This window comes from Thalassophryne amazonica, chromosome 3 (assembly GCF_902500255.1).
Source record: "Thalassophryne amazonica chromosome 3, fThaAma1.1, whole genome shotgun sequence".
Taxonomy (NCBI): Eukaryota; Metazoa; Chordata; class Actinopteri; order Batrachoidiformes; family Batrachoididae; genus Thalassophryne; species Thalassophryne amazonica.
In genome coordinates this window covers 1,819,250-1,839,753 of record NC_047105.1, presented here as the reverse complement: position 1 = coordinate 1,839,753, position 20,504 = coordinate 1,819,250, and the positions used below count along the sequence as shown (strand labels likewise).

At 45.3% G+C, this 20,504-nt stretch overlaps 1 protein-coding gene across 1 annotated transcript; it reads right to left on the bottom strand.

Moving 5' to 3' along the window:
• Positions 1 to 16,308: 16,308 nt before the first annotated feature.
• On the bottom strand, positions 16,309 to 19,338 carry LOC117507605 (uncharacterized protein K02A2.6-like). The gene has a single exon (XM_034167438.1). It carries the CDS (start codon positions 19,336 to 19,338, stop codon positions 16,309 to 16,311), a length of 3,030 nt encoding a protein of 1,009 aa, XP_034023329.1.
• Between the last annotated feature and the right edge of the window lie 1,166 nt (positions 19,339 to 20,504).

Genomic DNA, 20,504 nt, shown 5'->3' with positions numbered 1-20,504 from the left:
TGTAAAAACATTCATTATTTGTTTTATAGAACGGCTAAAACAGATCCTTGTCATTTCATATATTATTAATTTATAAACAACAGAAAAGGGACTTACATTTTGGTGTTCCACTGCTGCTAAAATCCAAATTGTGACGTGTAGTCCAGTGATGCTGTCCACTGACTTCAGAGTTCCATTAAAAAAAACAAAACTGTGTAGTTCCTCAGTCCAGCCAAAAACCAACGTCAGCTTTTCACCTGAACAGCTCTTCATGCATCCAGACAGCTTACAGGTGTGTGTGTGTGTGTGTGTGTGTGTGTGTGTGTGTGTGTGTGTGTGTGTGTGTGTGTGTGTGTGTGTGTGTGTGTGTGTGTGTGTGTGTGTGTGTGTGTGTGTGTGTTACAAAAATTAGCAGCGTCAGTTAGCTCAATCAAATGATGTCTCGGTAGTCGTTGTCCCCTGCATGTGCACACACACACGCAACCTGGTCTGCGCTTGTTGTACGTGTACTACCAAATAACAACTGTGTACATCCTCAGTGCAGCGAAAAAAAAGTCACATCAGAAATTATTCCAGCTTTTCATTCCAACTTCCTGCCAACAGCCTGCAGACAGCATAGTGGATTTGTTTTGTGTGCACAGGCGCATCTGTGGGCGTGCGTGCATGCACGTGCATGAGCATGTGTGTACATGTACATGTGCATGCATGTGTACAATGATGTGCATGTCTGCGTGTGTGCAGAGTGCAATGGTACCAAACATATGGAACCAAATTTGCACTCTAAATGCAACGCAACACAAATGGGATGAAATAATCCCTGTCATGTGACATACAAATCACCAATCAAATGATAAGGATCCACTCAGCCGTCATATAATCAAAAGATGATGACTGAAGTGCAGTTTGAAGCAGAAACAAGGCCATAATCAGTGAATCGCTGCTGATGCTCAGAAATGACTCATACGCAGTGAAGGCGGGGGGGGTCGATCAGACCGCAAGATTTTTAATGGCAACCCCCAAAAACAAACACACACACACACACACAATACATAGACAGTGGCGCGTGGAGGCACCAGCACCCTGGTGGATTAATGATGTGCATAAAGAGTAACACTATAAACACAGACACAATGAACTGTAACACAAATAAACAAATAAGCTTTTACACCAATGTTATAGCATTTTTTAGTTATTACTGTTGTATGGCTGGGGGGCCTGGCTGCCTTTTTGTTTCTGTCTTTTGTTTTTCCTTCCAGGTGGCTTGCATGGTACTGTTGTATGGCTGGGGGGCCTGGCTGCCTTTTTGTTTCTGTCTTTTGTTTTTCCTTCCGGGTGGCTTGCATTTGGGACTGGGTGGCTGTGTTGCTGGGGTTGTCGGGACCTCGCCCTGGTCGCCTGCGGCTCGTCGGGACTCACAGCTGGGGTGCATCTGTATGGATTGGAACATGGTGGCATTTGAGACTGGAGTGTACAGTGTGTGTTTGCCGGAGACTCGACCTTGTGACCAGACGGGTGAGATCGTCGTCTCGGGAGCCATCTCAACATCAGTGGATGCAGAGAACGTCCAGGGTTTGATGCACGGTCTGTGAAAGAGGAGGGGGTGAGGTCTCACGCTCGTCAGCACACTTTCTGAGGTACGTTAGATTTTGTGACTAACATTTATACAGTCAGTAAATGTGGTGTCCCTCACACCTTTTTATATTGAGCTGTACGTTAGTCATGTATCGGCTTCCACTGCAGTGGAGTTTTGTGAACTGGATGTTCCATGCCTGCAGGTTGGGAAGCTGATTAGTAATCAAGCCAGGAAGTGTTTGCTGTTTGTACACCTTTAAGTGGTCTCTCTGTGTGTAGAGTGTGGACTCACATAATGGTTCCTTCTTTCACAGACTCGGTTTGTTGCGGCCACCTGGGGGGTGTCGGCGGGGTCCTTGGGTCCGAACAGCTTCTGGCTCTGGACCGTTAGGGCTGCTGGGTGCGCACCGTATCACCACCACGCCAGACCGCACACTCTTTTGTTGTTTTTTGTATCACTGTTATGTGTTGGACGCAGCTCGGAGAACCGACCAGCGTTTGAAGGACCCAGTATGAAATAAGCAGAGCACGGTACAAAGGCTAACTGAATTTAACACATAACAGTAGTCTCTGGCCAAACATCACGGACCCAGCGGTAGCAGAGACGGTAACGCGCCGGGAAGGCGGCAGCAGACGTTCAGTAGTTATCCGGATCAGTTGCGGGTGCTCTCCGCCCGGATGGTGCGTGTTTGAGACCCATTACTGAATACTGATTCGTGCTCTCTTGCAGCCGTGTTCCTGTGTTTGTGCCTTATCCGTGGGTCGTGGTGGAGTGTGACTGGCGACGGCTTCGCGTCGCACTTCGACCGGATAAGAGGTTTGAACGGGAGCTGCAGGAGTGAGTCTGTAATGGGTGAACGCGCACGGCGGAGCTCTGTGGCACGGGTCGCGGTGCTTCCTGTGTTACAGTCGTAGGCCCGTTTCCCCGGGTAATGATAGCTACTGCGTCTGTTGTGTCAGCTCCGGTGTTATTTAGTTGAATCACATTTTTGGTTGTGTGTTGCTCACAGCTGCGCACAGAAAAGCAGCTCGTTTGTTTTCTCTGTCACCAAAGGGGGTTTTTTATTTTTAGCACTCTGGCTCCCTCTGTTGGTGACTGAGTCACATTACTGTCAAGCTCTTAAGTTGGAACAGGTGTGTTCCATTTGTTTGAGCTTGACGGTATAAATCACTTATTTGTTTTGTGTTAGTTCATTTTGTGTGGGTGTTTTTTGAGTTGGTTTTTGTGTGGGATTTTATTTTTTGTTTTTCACTATTTAGTGTCTGGGGTCGTGACCCTGCAGTTCTGCCAAGAAAAAAAAAAAAAAAAAAAAAGGACCCGAGCAACCTTATGTCAGTCTGTTAGTCTTTCTTTTTATTTTATTTTTTTCAGTTTCACCTCCCAGGGTTTGATGGGACGGTCCCCTGGGGGGTCATGGGGGGGGGTATTTGGGTTGTTGTTTTTTCTTTCTTTTTTTTTGTTTTGTTTTTTGTTATGCCCTCTCTTCTCCTCTGACTCCAGCCGTGTGAGCCATAGTGTCGGCGTTGCTGGAGTGGTGCAGTGTGGTTATGCTGGGCGTTTCCCAGGTAACCGCTGCACCTGGGGGGGGGGTGTTTTCCCTCCAGTTTCCGCCCTCAGGGTTTGACTGTGGTGTCCTCTGGGGGGGAAAGGGCTGTGGGTCCATCTAGCCATAGACGGCCGGGGCTGGGTCCGTTGGTCGTGAGGGGAGGCGTCTCCTGGGGTTGACGAGTGGTCCTCTGGGAGGCGCTGGGAGTCCCCGTGGGTGACGTTGTATCCCAGAGGGACCTCGGCTGTGGTTATTACTCCTGGAGCTGGCGGGAAGTCCTCTGGGGGGTGTTGGTCCCTACATGTCGTTTGGGGGGGGGGGTTTAGCGCTTTTATTTGTAAGCTTAAGTTTGGGGGTTTTCAATTTCTCCTCATCCCAGGGTTTGATAGGACGGTCCCCTGGGGACGGGGGGGGGGGGTGGTTTGGTTGTTTGTGTTTGTCTTTTTTGTTTTATGACTAATGACCGCACATGGTTGGATAAAGGCTGACCGCACAGGTTTAAGAACTCCTGGCCACACCTGTGCTAAGTGACTGACTGAAACAAAGGCAAGGATGCAGCCAGAGGAGAGGACATCAACCATTCTGTTGGAAGACGAATGCAGATGCGGTTTCCAGCCATGGTCCCTGGAGGGGGGTGTTTCTCCTGGGCCAGGTTTGTGTGGTCGCCGGGAGGCTTCCCGTGAGGGTGGGGTACTGTTGTATGGCTGGGGGGCCTGGCTGCCTTTTTGTTTCTGTCTTTTGTTTTTCCTTCCGGGTGGCTTGCATTTGGGACTGGGTGGCTGTGTTGCTGGGGTTGTCGGGACCTCGCCCTGGTCGCCTGCGGCTCGTCGGGACTCACAGCTGGGGTGCATCTGTATGGATTGGAACATGGTGGCATTTGAGACTGGAGTGTACAGTGTGTGTTTGCCGGAGACTCGACCTTGTGACCAGACGGGTGAGATCGTCGTCTCGGGAGCCATCTCATCATCAGTGGATGCAGAGAACGTCCAGGGTTTGATGCACGGTCTGTGAAAGAGGAGGGGGTGAGGTCTCACGCTCGTCAGCACACTTCCTGAGGTACGTTAGATTTTGTGACTAACATTTATACAGTCAGTAAATGTGGTGTCCCTCACACCTTTTTATATTGAGCTGTACGTTAGTCATGTATCGGCTTCCACTGCAGTGGAGTTTTGTGAACTGGATGTTCCATGCCTGCAGGTTGGGAAGCTGATTAGTAATCAAGCCAGGAAGTGTTTGCTGTTTGTATACCTTTAAGTGGTCTCTCTGTGTGTAGAGTGTGGACTCACATAATGGTTCCTTCTTTCACAGACTCGGTTTGTTGCGGCCACCTGGGGGGTGTCGGCGGGGTCCTTGGGTCCGAACAGCTTCTGGCTCCGGACCGTTAGCGCTGCTGGGAGCGCACCATGCCAGACCGCACTTTCTTTTGTTATTTTTTGTATCACTGTTATGTATTAAATTCAGTTAGCCTTTGTACCGTGCTGTGCTTATTTCATACTGGGTCCTTCAAACGCTGGTCGGTTCTCCGAGCTGCGTCCGACACATAACAATTACAAGCAGGGAAAACTTTAGCTTTGCTTCATCACATGACAGTTCAATGCATTTCGAGGGTGCGACGATTTATCCAGACTGACTCCAAATATGAGTAAATTAAGTACTTTTATTTATTTTTTTGGTGGTTTCTTATGGCATTTTGGAAATGCGGAAATGTGCTCCGTCCTCAAAATGAAAAGGTTATTTGCACCACTGAGGTGTAAATAAGGATTTTGTTTTACCATATTTACACCATGCAGACTATGGTGGTGCAATAGCAGTTTAGTAAATCTTAATTTATTTCTCAAATTAACCAGTGATAGTTCAGAAACAAATAAATTCAGATTTCATAGCTAAATATTTGATCCAAACTAAAAATATTTTGAAATTTCTTACCGCACAAACTGCCCGCACCATCCCATAATGCAATATGGCTGCTTCTGCAGATTTGGTTGAAATCTTGCAGTGTCAAGCGCACCCTGTGACAAGGTGCACTTGACACACAGATCTTTGTAATTTGATTGGTGGTTTGTATGTCACGTAATATTGATCATTCGTTCTATTTGCCATTGTGTTCCATTTCATGGGCAAATCTGGTTCCATATGATTTGTACCACTGCTCACTACGACCACTGCACGCACACTGGTGGCTACAGCACATAGCAGCTTATTGACACTGCTCATTCTTTTATCACAAAAGAAAAAACAAATCCACATGAAACCATATTGCTGCTCACAGATCTTCACCTGTTTTCTAAGCCTAGCTTCTACTACTCTTTCCCATAACTTCATGCTGCGGCTGATCAACTTTATGCCTCTGTAGTTACTGCAGCTCTGCACATCACCCTTCTTCTTAAAAATAGGAACCAGCACACTTCACCTCCACTCCTCAGGCATCCTCTCACTTTCCAAGATTTTATAAAACAATCTGGTTAGAAACTCCACTGCCATCTCTCTTAGACATTTCCATGCCTTCACTGGAAAGTCATCTGGACCAACTGCCTTTCCACTGTTCATCCTCTTCATAGCTCCCTCACTACATCTGCAGTACTTTTCCAGTTGCTCATTAAATTTTACACAACAGTCTTCCTCCTTCAGCTTCCACCATCCGATGTTTTGTTGAACTCTCTTCTTCTTCTTCACCTCGAAAGTCATCCTACAAACCATCCTCCTATGCTGTCTAACAACACTCTCCTGCCACCACCTTACAGTCTGTGATTTCTTTTAGCTTACATCTCCTACACAGAATGTAGTCCACCTGTCTGCATATTCCACCACTCTTATATGTTACCCTGTGCTCCTCCCTTTTCTTAAAGTAGGTATTCACCACAGCCATTTCCATCCTTTTTGCAAAATCAACTACCATCTGCCCTTCCCCATTCCTATCCTTGATACCATATCTCAAGGATGGTTGCTTGCCTCTACTGGTGGTTGGCTCTCACTGCGGTATTGTATCACTTCCTGTTCCGGAGCACAGCGGTGTTTTTCTGTATCTGTTAGCTGTTTAATCTGCGCAGTTAGATTGATCTAGTTATCTAGATTACGATTTGTTTCCCAGTGTAATCTTTACGTGCCTTAACTAAAGCACTCCTTCTGCTGAATCACCTCTAAATTATTTACACATTATTCACTTTGCGTGTTTTTAGGAATCCGCTAGCTTAGCATAGCTACTAGCTCTTAGCCGATTTAGCATGGCGGCTTCTCCTGTCTCTCCCGCACTTTTCTGCTCTGGGTGTGAAATGTTTAGTTATTCCTCGGCCTCCTTTAGCAGTAACGGTACTTGTAATAAGTGTAGCTTATTCGTAGCTTTGGAGGCCAGGCTGGGCGAATTGGAGACTCGGCTCCGCACCATGGAAAATTCTACAGCTAGCCAGGCCCCTGTAGTCGGTGCAGACCAAGGTAGCTTAGCCGCCGTTAGTTACCCCCTGGCAGATCCCGAGCAGCCGGGAAAGCAGGCCGACTGGGTGACTGTGAGGAGGAAGCGTAGCCCTAAACAGAAGCCACGTGTACACCGCCAACCCGTTCACATCTCTAACCGTTTTTCCCCACTCGACGACACACCCGCCGAGGATCAAACTCTGGTTATTGGCGACTCTGTTTTGCGAAATGTGAAGTTAGCGACACCAGCAACTATAGTCAATTGTCTTCCGGGGGCCAGAGCAGGCGACATTGAAGGAAATTTGAAACTGCTGGCTAAGGCTAAGCGTAAATTTGGTAAGATTGTAATTCACGTCGGCAGTAATGACACCCGGTTACGCCAATCGGAGGTCACTAAAATTAACATTAAATCGGTGTGTAACTTTGCAAAAACAATGTCGGACTCTGTAGTTTTCTCTGGGCCCCTCCCCAATCAGACCGGGAGTGACATGTTTAGCCGCATGTTCTCCTTGAATTGCTGGCTGTCTGAGTGGTGTCCAAAAAATGAGGTGGGCTTCATAGATAATTGGCAAAGCTTCTGGGGAAAACCTGGTCTTGTTAGGAGAGACGGCATCCATCCCACTTTGGATGGAGCAGCTCTCATTTCTAGAAATCTGGCCAATTTTCTTAAATCCTCCAAACCGTGACTATCCAGGGTTGGGACCAGGAAGCAGAGTTGTAGTCTTACACACCTCTCTGCAGCTTCTCTCCCCCTGCCATCCCCTCATTACCCCATCCCCGTAGAGACGGTGCCTGCTCCCAGACTACCAATAACCAGCAAAAATCTATTTAAGCATAAAAATTCAAAAAGAAAAAATAATATAGCACCTTCAACTGCACCACAGACTAAAACAGTTAAATGTGGTCTATTAAACATTAGGTCTCTCTCTTCTAAGTCCCTGTTGGTAAATGATATACTAATTGATCAACATATTGATTTATTCTGCCTTACAGAAACCTGGTTACAGCAGGATGAATATGTTAGTTTAAATGAGTCAACACCCCCGAGTCACACTAACTGTCAGAATGCTCGTAGCACGGGCCGGGGAGGAGGATTAGCAGCAATCTTCCATTCCAGCTTATTAATTAATCAAAAACCCAGACAGAGCTTTAATTCATTTGAAAGCTTGTCTCTTAGTCTTGTCCATCCAAATTGGAAGTCCCAAAAACCAGTTTTATTTGTTATTATCTATCGTCCACCTGGTCGTTACTGTGAGTTTCTCTGTGAATTTTCAGACCTTTTGTCTGACTTAGTGCTTAGCTCAGATAAGATAATTATAGTGGGCGATTTTAACATCCACACAGATGCTGAGAATGACAGCCTCAACACTGCATTTAATCTATTATTAGACTCTATTGGCTTTGCTCAAAAAGTAAATGAGTCCACCCACCACTTTAATCATATCTTAGATCTTGTTCTGACTTATGGTATGGAAATAGAAGACTTAACAGTATTCCCTGAAAACTCCCTTCTGTCTGATCATTTCTTAATAACATTTACATTTACTCTGATGGACTACCCAGCAGTGGGGAATAAGTTTCATTACACTAGAAGTCTTTCAGAAAGCGCTGTAACTAGGTTTAAGGATATGATTCCTTCTTTATGTTCTCTAATGCCATATAACAACACAGTGCAGAGTAGCTACCTAAACTCTGTAAGGGAGTTAGAGTATCTCGTCAATAGTTTTACATCCTCATTGAAGACAACTTTGGATGCTGTAGCTCCTCTGAAAAAGAGAGCTTTAAATCAGAAGTGCCTGACTCCGTGGTATAACTCACAAACTCGTAGCTTAAAGCAGATAACCCGTAAGTTGGAGAGGAAATGGCGTCTCACTAATTTAGAAGATCTTCACTTAGCCTGGAAAAAGAGTCTGTTGCTCTATAAAAAAAGCCCTCCGTAAAGCTAGGACATCTTTCTACTCATCACTAATTGAAAAAAATAAGAACAACCCCAGGTTTCTTTTCAGCACTGTAGCCAGGCTGACAAAGAGTCAGAGCTCTATTGAGCTGAGTATTCCATTAACTTTAACTAGTAATGACTTCATGACTTTCTTTGCTAACAAAATTTTAACTATTAGAGAAAAAATTACTCATACCCATCCCAAAGACGTATCGTTATCTTTGGCTGCTTTCAGTGATGCCGGTATTTGGTTAGACTCTTTCTCTCCGATTGTTCTGTCTGAGTTATTTTCATTAGTTACTTCATCCAAACCATCAACATGTTTATTAGACCCCATTCCTACCAGGCTGTTCAAGGAAGCCCTACCATTATTTAATGCTTCCATCTTAAATATGATCAATCTATCTTTGTTAGTTGGCTATGTACCACAGGCTTTTAAGGTGGCAGTAATTAAACCATTACTTAAAAAGCCATCACTTGACCCAGCTATCTTAGCTAATTATAGGCCAATCTCCAACCTTCCTTTTCTCTCAAAAATTCTTGAAAGGGTAGTTGTAAAACAGCTAACTGATCATCTGCAGAGGAATGGTCTATTTGAAGAGTTTCAGTCAGGTTTTAGAATTCATCATAGTACAGAAACAGCATTAGTGAAGGTTACAAATGATCTTCTTATGGCCTCGGACAGTGGACTCATCTCTGTGCTTGTTCTGTTAGACCTCAGTGCTGCTTTTGATACTGTTGACCATAAAATTTTATTACAGAGATTAGAGCATGCCATAGGTATTAAAGGCACTGCGCTGCGGTGATTTGAATCATATTTATCTAATAGATTACAGTTTGTTCATGTAAATGGGGAATCTTCTTCACAGACTAAAGTTAATTATGGAGTTCCACAAGGTTCTGTGCTAGGACCAATTTTATTCACTTTATACATGCTTCCCTTAGGCAGTATTATTAGACGGTATTGCTTAAATTTTCATTGTTACACAGATGATACCCAGCTTTATCTATCCATGAAGCCAGAGGACACACACCAATTAGCTAAACTGCAGGATTGTCTTACAGACATAAAGACATGGATGACCTCTAATTTCCTGCTTTTAAACTCAGATAAAACTGAAGTTATTGTACTTGGCCCCACAAATCTTAGAAACATGGTGTCTAACCAGATCCTTACTCTGGATGGCATTACCCTGACCTCTAGTAATACTGTGAGAAATCTTGGAGTCATCTTTGATCAGGATATGTCATTCAAAGCGCATATAAACAAATATGTAGGACTGCTTTTTTGCATTTATGCAATATCTCTAAAATCAGAAAGGTCTTGTCTCAGAGTGATGCTGAAAAACTAATTCATGCATTTATTTCCTCTAGGCTGGACTATTGTAATTCATTATTATCAGGTTGTCCTAAAAGTTCCCTAAAAAGCCTTCAGTTAATTCAAAATGCTGCATCTAGAGTACTGACGGGGACTAGAAGGAGAGAGCATATCTCACCCATATTGGCCTCTCTTCATTGGCTTCCTGTTAATTCTAGAAAAGATATTAAAATTCTTCTTCTTACTTATAAGGTTTTGAATAATCAGGTCCCATCTTATCTTAGGGACCTCGTAGTACCATATCACCCCAATAGAGCGCTTCGCTCTCAGACTGCAGGCTTACTTGTAGTTCCTAGGGTTTGTAAGAGTAGAATGGGAGGCAGAGCCTTCAGCTTTCAGGCTCCTCTCCTGTGGAACCAGCTCCCAATTCAGATCAGGGAGACAGACACCCTCTCTACTTTTAAGATTAGGCTTAAAACTTTCCTTTTTGCTAAAGCTTATAGTTAGGGCTGGATCAGGTGACCCTGAACCATCCCTTAGTTATGCTGCTATAGACGTAGACTGCTGGGGGGTTCCCATGATGCACTGTTTCTTTCTCTTTTTGCTCTGTATGCACCACTCTGCATTTAATCATTAGTGATCGATCTCTGCTCCTCTCCACAGCATGTCTTTTTCCTGGTTCTCTCCCTCAGCCCCAACCAGTCCCAGCAGAAGACTGCCCCTCCCTGAGCCTGGTTCTGCTGGAGGTTTCTTCCTGTTAAAAGGGAGTTTTTCCTTCCCACTGTAGCCAAGTGCTTGCTCACAGGGGGTCGTTTTGACCGTTGGGGTTTTACATAATTATTGTATGGCCTTGCCTTACAATATAAAGCGCCTTGGGGCAACTGTTTGTTGTGATTTGGCGCTATATAAAAAAATTGATTGATTGATTGATTGATCTGGGAATGGGCAGTGTGAGCGTTTTAATAGAACGCTTCATGATCTGTTGCGCATGCTGCCGTGTGTCGAAAGCATCATTGGGGTTCTTGTTTGCCCCAGGTTTTGTATGCTTATAACACGTCGCATCAGGCAACTGGTGAGTCTCCTTTTTTGTTGATGTTTGGTCAGGAGCCAAGACTTCCAGTTGATTTTTCTCTTGGGTCGAGTTCAGGAGCCTGTCGGTGGTTTTGTTCATGAGTGGGTCCGGGAGCACCAGACCCGCTTGCAGATGGCTTCTGATGAAGCCTGGGATCGGCTGAAGGCCGCTGCAGAGTGGCGTAAGGATTATGATCAGCGTGTCCGTGATGTTCCCCTGAAGGAGGGCCAGTTGGTCTAGTTGTGAGATTTTGGGATACAGGGCCATCATAAGATCCAGGACCAGTGGTCCTCTGTGATGTATCATGTCCTGAGGGCACCACAGGAAGAAGGGACTGTTTATACAATCACCCCTAAGGATGATTTAACCAGAGCCAAGCAGGTTCATCGCTCGTTGTTGAAGGTAGGGATTGGGTCCCCTGATGAGGTTGTGGCCCATTCTCTGCCCCCTGTGGAGTTTTCTCCACCTGTGGTGCAGCCATTAGAGGACAGGTGGTGGCGTAATGGCGGGTGGTTGGTGTCAGGATCTGAGGACCCTGCGTCTACTTCAGTTGTGTGGGAAGTGGTGACTGCGCCTGTTCCTCAGGTAGAGGGGGTGGGAGAGGTGACCCAGGTTGCCCCTCAGGTGGAGGGGGTGGAGGTTGTGAGTTTACCTGCTTCCCCGCAGTTGAGTCCACCAGTAGATCCAGTGGTTGCTGTGCCATCTCTGCCAGTGGAGGCTAGTACGCCTTCCCTCCCCCTAGTGAAGAGGTTGTACTTCGGCGGACGACTAGGGTTACTGTGGGTCATCATTCTAATATTCATCATCTTCCATGGTCTGCAGTGCAAGTGGGTCCTTCTGGCCCTATGTAATATAGGTGGTATGATTAAGGTTAAGGAATGGGGTCTATTCCATCGTCGGGGCGACGATACAATTTGGGGGTGGATTGTAGCAGGATGGATGACCTTAATGATGTGCAGCTGGCTGTGGCAGAGGAGTGTTTGTATAAAAGAGGGAGTGTGTGTGCTCTTCTTTCTCTTTCTGGCTATTGACTGCAGGTGTTTGGACGTGTTCACTTCCATGTTCCCGTGAAGACAGGTAGGCGCCGGCCACAGCTGCAGGCTCGTTGAGGTGTGTTGAGTGTTTAAGGAAACGGTTTTGTTGTACAGAGACCTCTGTGTGGGCTGTCATTTGTGGTGCTCTTGACGCTCTGGGGTGGTGTTGAGTTACAGCTGATTGCTGTGACGGACAGTTCGGTATGTACCGCACGAAGTTAAGCTCCTCCTTCAGATATTTATCTGTTTAAAATGTAGGATTTTGGACCAAGCTGTGGAAGGAGGCCCTGCTGCTTTGCTCTGGTGCTCTGCTGAAAGATTTCATCCTGTGAGACCGGTGGATGTGCCCTGTTTGCCACGGCGGCTTTACGCTCAGTGTGGACATTTGGAAAACTCTGCCAGCTGCGTGTGGTGCCGGGCTGCATGATGCACAGGCGCCCTCATGTGGTCATGATCGGTGGTGTTTTAAATTAGTTTTTATAAAATTGTCTTTTGAACTAGAAATTTGATTAATAAATTCTTTTTGTATTTGGGAACCACATCTGTCTCAATTGCAACGAACCTGTGTGTCTTAGGTTGAAGTTATTCAAACTGTCGAATTCCCAGGGTGGTGTCAGAAGTCCGACATAGGAAACAAGCAGGTGGTCAAAACACAGGAGAGGCTGGCAGGTCGAGAAACCAAAAACAGAGCTGAGAGAAGACCCTACGCACATCAATCTAGCAAAGGAGTGAGGGATCTGGAGAGCTATATATACATCCAGATGATAAGGTGCAAATAGAGATCAGGTGTGAGGGAATGGCCAGAGAGAGGGATATGCCCACTACCAACACCCAGGAGAATGAGACAAGAGACAGACAGACCCAAGCAGGAAGAACCCAGCAAGAGAATACACATGCACAGGAAAGCAACAAAACCAAGAACATCTAACAAAAGACCATAACCAAAACATGAAACTAAAGCCAAACAAAACTCACATCCTGACACTTTTCTTATGTATGAGGTCTTGATCTTTGGTTTCGATGTTTTATTTTGATAACTGATTTTAGGTTCATCTGTCAGGTCCTGTTCACTTTCCATTTGTCTCACTACACTATCTTGCACCTGCTTCCCTCTTCTTTGCTTCATCTGGCCATATCTCCTTCCTGAATGTTCTCCACACTTGTATCTAGTTTCTCTAATTATCACCTCCCTTATTTAAGCAGCGTCAGTTCACCACTTCCCTGTCACTTCATTGTACTCTTTATCATCATCCTGGCCTTTGTTATGACGGGCGGCTGCCCAACACCAGGTGGACCCATGGTACAAACTCCCAAACCAGGCTTTGAGGTATAAGAAGTCATGTTTATTTCAGGCAGAGGTTCGGTACACAGGTGGTCAGATAGCAGAGCAGAGGTACAAGCAGGGCGAGGCACAAATGTAGTCATTTCCAGGCAGGGGTCTGAGGCACGAGCAAACACTGGCATATAGACTGAGGCAAAAAGGCGCGGTCAAGAAACTCAGAGCAAAGAACTGGTACACGGCAAGACTAATCAGGACAGAGAACAAGAAGGCTGGAGAGTATGCTGGAAGCGACAACAATCTGGCGAGGGACTGTGAGACTGAGGGTTTATATGCATGTGGACTAATTAGGAACAGGTGGTGTTTGAATGAATGAATGGATTTATTCGGCACACACACAAATCCGAAAGAACAGAAACATACCAATAATATGAATGTTATATAAACAAGCCTGTGAGTCCGAAAGGGTGTGGGCAGAAGCAAAGCTTATCAACGCCCACCCCTGCTAGAATGAGTCGAACAATTATAACAGTCATAACATATACACAAATTCACAACACACTACATATCAACACAGACATACACTTCAATATTCAATTACATTTCAATTCATGTGTAAACCGCCAAATCACAACAAACTTGGCCCAAGTCACTCCATATTAACCCTGCCGACCTGTGTTAACAAGGTGCACATGAGAGGAAGGATCCAGAAAGGGGGCGTGGCTAATGAACAAAGATACTATGTTGTGCAAGACAGTTTGGGAAGAGAACACAAGGTGGAGTGAAGAAAAGACAAAGATGTGAGCAGGTGCACAGAGCGCGAGTGAAAGGAGACACAAAGCAGACAGAGTTAAAGTGAGAGACAGGGACACATGGTAGGTCCGGAGAGAACATAATCAGATATAAGTGAGGGACGAAGACATGAACGCAGGTGCAGGGTGCGGAGTGAAACAGAAATAAGAACAAAGCTACAACTGAATCTAATATTACTGTGAACAAGAACCAAACACGAACATGAGAACTGATACTAAACTAAACATGAACTGGCAATATGGACTTGAACAGGACAGAAAAGTAAACCAGAGATAAACTACCTACAAACTGATCAGAGAATTATAAGAAACTAAACACAATGACAAAACTAAACTAAACAGGCAGGCATGAACTATAAATAGAAACTAAGTGATAAGAAAACCTGACATTAAAATACTATGAATAACAGAAATGAAAACAGCAAAAATAAGCTGATAAAAATGATAAATTAATGAACAATAAATGAAAACACAACTGACTGCAGAATCTAGAACTAACATAAATCATAACAAAAAGAACAGTGACAAGAAAACATAACAGAATAAATCTCACTGAAAACAAATATTAATCAATCAAAGCCAAGGCAGACCGAAAGCAACAGAAAGGAGGAAAACAAGGGCTCAGCGCCCTGACCCGGCCAAATCCCTGACAGCCTTGCTTTGCCTTTGTTTGTTTACCTGCCTGTGCTTTGCAACCCTGCTTGTTGTTGACCTTGCTTCGGTCTTTGCCCTTGAACTACAACCCCTAAGACTTCAGAAAACCATTGTCAGTTAACACAGTTCGTCGCTACATCTACAAGTGCAAGTTAAAACTGTACCATGCAAAGTGAAAGTCATACATCAACAACATCCAGAAACACCGCTGCCTTCTCTGGGCCCGAGCTCATTTGAAATGGACAGACGCAAAGTGAAAAAGTGTGCTGTGGTCTGATGAGTCCATATTTGAAATTTTTTTTGGAAATCATGGACGTCGTGTCCTCTGGACAAAAGAGGAAAAAGACCATCCAGATTGTTACCAGCACAAAGTTCAAAACCCAGCATCTGTGATGGTATGGGGGTGTGTTAGTGCCCATGGCATGGACAACTTACACATCTGTGATGGCACCATCAATGCTGAAAGGTACATCCAGGTTTTGGAGCAACACATGCTGCCGTCCAAGCAACGTCTTTTTCAGGGACGTCCCTGCTTATTTCAGCAAGACAATACCAAGCCACATTCTGCACGTGTTACAATAGCGTGGCTTCGTAGTAAAATAGTGCGGGTACTAGACTGGCCTGCCTGCAGTCCAGACCTGTCGCCCATTGAAAATGTGTGGCGCATTATGAAGCACAAAATACAACAACGGAGACCCCGGACTGTTGAACAACGGAAGTCGTACATCAAGCAAGAATGGGAAAGAATTCCACCTACAAAGCTTCAACAATTAGTGTCCTCAGTTCCCAAACGCTTATTGAGTGTTGTTAGAAGGAAAGGTGATGTAACACAGTGGGAAACAGACCACTGTCCCAGCTTTTTAGAAACATGTTGCAGGCATCCATTTCAAAATGAGCAAATATTTGCACAAAAACAATAAAGTTTATCAGTTTGAACATTAAATATCTTGTCTTTGTGGTGTATTCAATTGAATATAGGTTGAAGAGGATTTGAAAATCATTGGATTCTGTTTTTATTTACATTTTACACAACGTCCCAACTTCATTGGAATTGGGGTTGTAGTTGTAATAATATGCGCAAAGTGCAGCGTGAAGCTTGCTCTGTGGTAGACAAAAGCACAAACTGGAAATGGCACAAAAAAAATCTGTCCAGCGGGTGCTGTGTACTTGTTACACTATAAAATTAAACGGTGAGGCGTATTTTTGGGTGAACACTTTGTATGTGACCTTTATTCTGCCGCTCACACACTATACATTGAAGAACAGACTCGACATATCAAATACTGATGTGCCCCCTCAGGTGAACTAATCGATCAATGATGATCCCAGATCATTCCAACAATATACTACATCCTCCGTTTTTAAGCATGAGTCATCTTTAACATCACAACAAGAAATAACATCTGCATTAGGCATTTTAAATGATATACTTATCCTGTAAAACAATCACATTACATGAATGAAGTCTTTTAAAAATGTTCTTTTTTTTTCTTCTGTCTCATTTCTTTTCATGTTTTTTTTTTTTCCTCTTTTTTTTTAGACACTTGATTTTCTGTTCTGTCTCTTTTCATCTTTTTTTCATTTCAGTCACTCTGTTAATTATAAAGATGTGGAAGTAAAAAATTAACTCAAACTGAAACACGTAAATGTAAACAAAGTCAGAACTTGACTAATCTGTAAGCTGGACATAAGTATTATGTGAACTCATAGTCCCTGAACCTTGTAGGCATCTTCACAAGTCTCCCACTTCTGGTGCTGTAGGTGGGAGCAGCTGGAGTGGGGTTGTTTGGTTCACAGGCAGGAGTGCGCTGGTCTTGCAGGGCCTGTGATGCACTGTCCTCTCTCTGTGAAGCAATGGGTTGCTCCAGCATGTCATCGTTGTCTTCTCTGTGTAGACTGGGGTGGATTCTCCTCAGGTGACGTCGGTTTCTCCAGAATGTGACACCACTGGGAGTCTGTACTCTGTATGCACGTGGTTCCAATCTTTTGCTTAAGACAGTAGCTGGTTCCCAGCCACGACGTGTTGCCATGTGAACTGTGGTACCAGGAGCAAACTCTGGCAGAGTCTTTGTGTTGCGGTTGTAGTAGTGCTCCTGCCTGGCTTGTAGGTGTTTCAGCCTAGAGTGAAATCCATGCGGGACAGCTGGTTGCAGGACAGCTGTGGAGCTTGGCAAGGTGCTTCGCAGTACTCTTCCCATCAGGACTTGTGCTGGTGAAAACTCTGTGCCAGTCACTGGAGTGTTTCGTAGTGACAGGAGAGCTAAGTGCGAGTCTGTGCCAGTCTGTGTTGCCTTTATAAGTGCATGCTTTACTGTCTTTACCATTCTCTCTGTAAGGCCGTTGGATTGTGGATATCCAGGGCTGGAGTGGACAAGCTTTATGCCCCATGACGACGCAAACTGTCTCATTTCAGAGCTGGCGAAAGGAACATGATCGCTTACCAGCTCTTTTGGGATTCCATGTCTGGTGAAGATGGTCTTCATCTTGCGTATGACTGCGTAGGCGGTTTTGTCAGGTAAGTGGAGCACCTCTGGGTATTTTGACATGTAATCCACCATCAGGAGGTATGACTGTCTGTGTAGCTCAAAGATGTCAGCCCCAATTTTCAGCCATGGCAGCTCAGGTACCACGTGTGGAATCAGAGGTTCTTTGTGATTCTGTGGCTGGAGTTGTTGGCATGAGCTGCAGCTTTCCACCATGTGTTCAATGTCTTGCATCATACCTGGCCAGTACATCACTTTTCTTGCCTGTGCTTTCATCCGCTGTATCCCCTGGTGTGCGAGGTGCAGTCTGTCAAGCATCAGTTGCTTCACACTCTGTGGGATCACAATCCTGTCACCAGTCATCAGTATGCCATCCCTGATGCTGATGGAGTTTCGCATAGGCCAGTACTGGTGTAGATTGATGGAAACACTGCTCCGTCGTCTCGGCCAGCCTTTGTTGTGTAGCTCCATCACCTGTTGCAGTACGTTGTCTGTCGCCGTGGCCCCCTTGAGCTTTGAGAGAGTGTCTGCGTGGAGTGCGTCTGTGGCTTCCATTGCATGCACTACTCTCTCCTCGAACAGATCCTCTTTTGCATCATCCTTGCAGTCAGTGACAACAGCGCGGGACAGGGTATCAGCAACGTGCATGTCCTTGCCTGCAGTGTAGGTTATTCTCAGGTCATACCGTTGGAGCTGCAATGGCATGCGCTGAAGTCGTGCTGGAGCCTTGCTCAGATGCTTTTTGAAGATGACTTCTAGTGGCTTATGGTCTGATTGTACAGTCACTGTGTTGCCATAGACATACTGGTGAAAGCGCTTGATTGCGAAAGCTATTGCCAGCAGCTCTTTCTCTATCTGAGCATAATTCTTCTCAGACTCTGTGAGTGCTCGTGAAGCATAAGACAGTGGCCTACCTTCCTGTAGCAGACAGGCGCCGAGTCCATCTTTTGATGCATTGCACTGTATGGTGAGTGGCTTGCTCTGGTCGAAGAACTGGAGTATTGGGGCCTGCATGAGGGCGGTCTTGAGCTTGTCTAGTGCAGCAGTGTGTTCATGGCTCCAGTGCCAGGCAGCATCTTTTCGTAGCAGCTCTCTGACTGGGCTTGTGATCATGGCTTCCTTTGGGATGTATTGGCAGAGATACCTTGTCATTCCCAGTAGCCTCTGTAGTCCTTTCTTGTCCTCAGGCTGCGGCATGTTTCTGATGGCTAACACCTTGGACTCGTCCGGCTTCACACCCTTCAAGGTGACATGTCCCATGTATCTGACCGAGTCCACCTTGTATTGAATTTTCTCTTTGTTGAATTTGATATTGTTTCTCTGTGCCATGTCCATGACTTTCTGCAGAATGGCATCATGCTCTTCCTCAGACGCAGCGGCGATGATCATGTCGTCTGCAATTATATGCACTCCTTCAATGTTGCCGAATGTCTCACAGTTTTTCTGTTGGAAAACCTCGCTGGGGGACTTAATGCCAAAAGGAAGTCTCTTGAAGTGAAACCTGCCCCACGGTGTGCTGAATGTGCAGAGCATTGAGGAGGGCTTGTCCAGTCTCACTTGCCAGTATCCATCCTTTTCATCTAAGATGGAGAAGATGGTTTTCCCTGACAGCCTGTGGAGTACTTCTTCTGGGGTGGGTATTGAGAAGTGCTGTCTCTTGATCGCCTCATTCAGGTCACGAGGGTCCAAGCACACCCTGAGCAACCTGTTTTTCTTCTCTGTAATGACAAGGCTATTTACCCATTCTGTGGGCTCTGTCACAGGTGCAATGACATCTCTTTCGACGAGTTCTTCCAGTGTGGTTTTCAGCCTGTCCATGACAGCGATGGGGATTTTCCTGCAGCCATGCACTACTGGGGTCACATGTGGGTCTGTGTGAATGTGATGCACCCCGGGAAACTGTCCCAGACCACTGAAGATGGAGGGGTAGGCGTCCACTAACTCCTCTTTTGTGGCTGGTGCCTTGACTGCAATGGTCTCCATTCTTTTCTCCAGCTTCAGCTGTTCACATGCGTCTCTGCCTAATATTGGAGTGGAGGAGTGCTTGGTGATGACGAACTGAAGATCTGACTTTGTCCTGGCCACATCACAGGTAAGACTCACGGTGCCTTCTGGCTTCAGACGTGTTCCTCCATAAGCCACAAGAGCTATGCGGGTGGGCTGCAGCTGATGAGGACCCGGAATCTTCTGCAAAATGCTCAGAGGGAGCACATTCAAACAACACAAACCGGACAACGTCATAAAAAGCCACAAACCGGAAATGACATGATGAGATGCTGAAGAGCTTTGCTCATTCATGTCCACGACATATACATATTAATAATATTAAAGATCATGGTGATGTTGTTTAATGCTGACAAATTATACTGTATTTCTTGTCTTTCTGATGCCTGATTCTGCTTTTTCTCTCTTTGAGGTGTGGCTCCATCCACAGATGGGTGTGGTGTCTGTTTCTGTAACCCTCCTGTCCTGTGCACCGGCAACATTTCCTGTATATTCGTTTTGTGAATTGTTCTGTAATTTGTGTCTGTATCATGGCCCAAGCAGAGGGTCACCCCTTTGAGTCTGGTCTGCTTGAGGTTTCTTCCTCAAATCATTAGAGGGAGTTTTTTTCTTCCCACTGTGGCCTGTGTTCTTACTTTGGGGGTTAGTAAGGTTTGACCTTACTGTGTGAAGCACCTTGAGGCAACTTTGTTGTGATTTGGCCCGATATAAATGAAAATAAATTGAAGTGAGTTAATAATACCAGCTGAAAATGAATGGATGATGATGATGATGACGACAAAATCAGGAGTGCTATTATTCGTTTTCTCTGCCTGACTGGCACTTACTCAAGAATACAGTGTAACAATGGCATTAGAACAGAGGAGGGCAGCATTACGCACACCAGCGTATAGCCTGCTGGAACTCAATTAGAAGAAGAAGGAGAAGAAGATGATGATGAGCATTTAAGACCTCATCAGTTCCAGCTCTTCAGGTAGAAGCAGGAGAATTGCCCTTGTCTTTAAGACATCAGCAGCTGGCTATGGTGTACTGGACGAACTTACAAGGACATAAAGAAGCTTATCCTACTAAGCACATTTTAAATCAGTGTTGGGAACATGGTAAGGCAAATTTTAATAGTTTTGGGTGGGTTGGGAACTGTCAGGCTGAGAAACTTGGCCTAACCAAGTTGGCTCATAGTTGTGTGGTACCACTGCCGTTATTCCACCCTGGTTTTTTGTTATGCCTACAGTGGATCTTGATTTGGTTAAAATGCGCAATGCTGCTGAGGAGGCAAGGGCTGTGAAATATTTGACTAATGAGCATATGCGTACCAAATATTCTGCAGGGGTTCAGATTTTTACAGATGGTCTAAAGACCCTGACACAGTGAAGACTGCAGCTGCAGTGTTTATCCCAAAATAT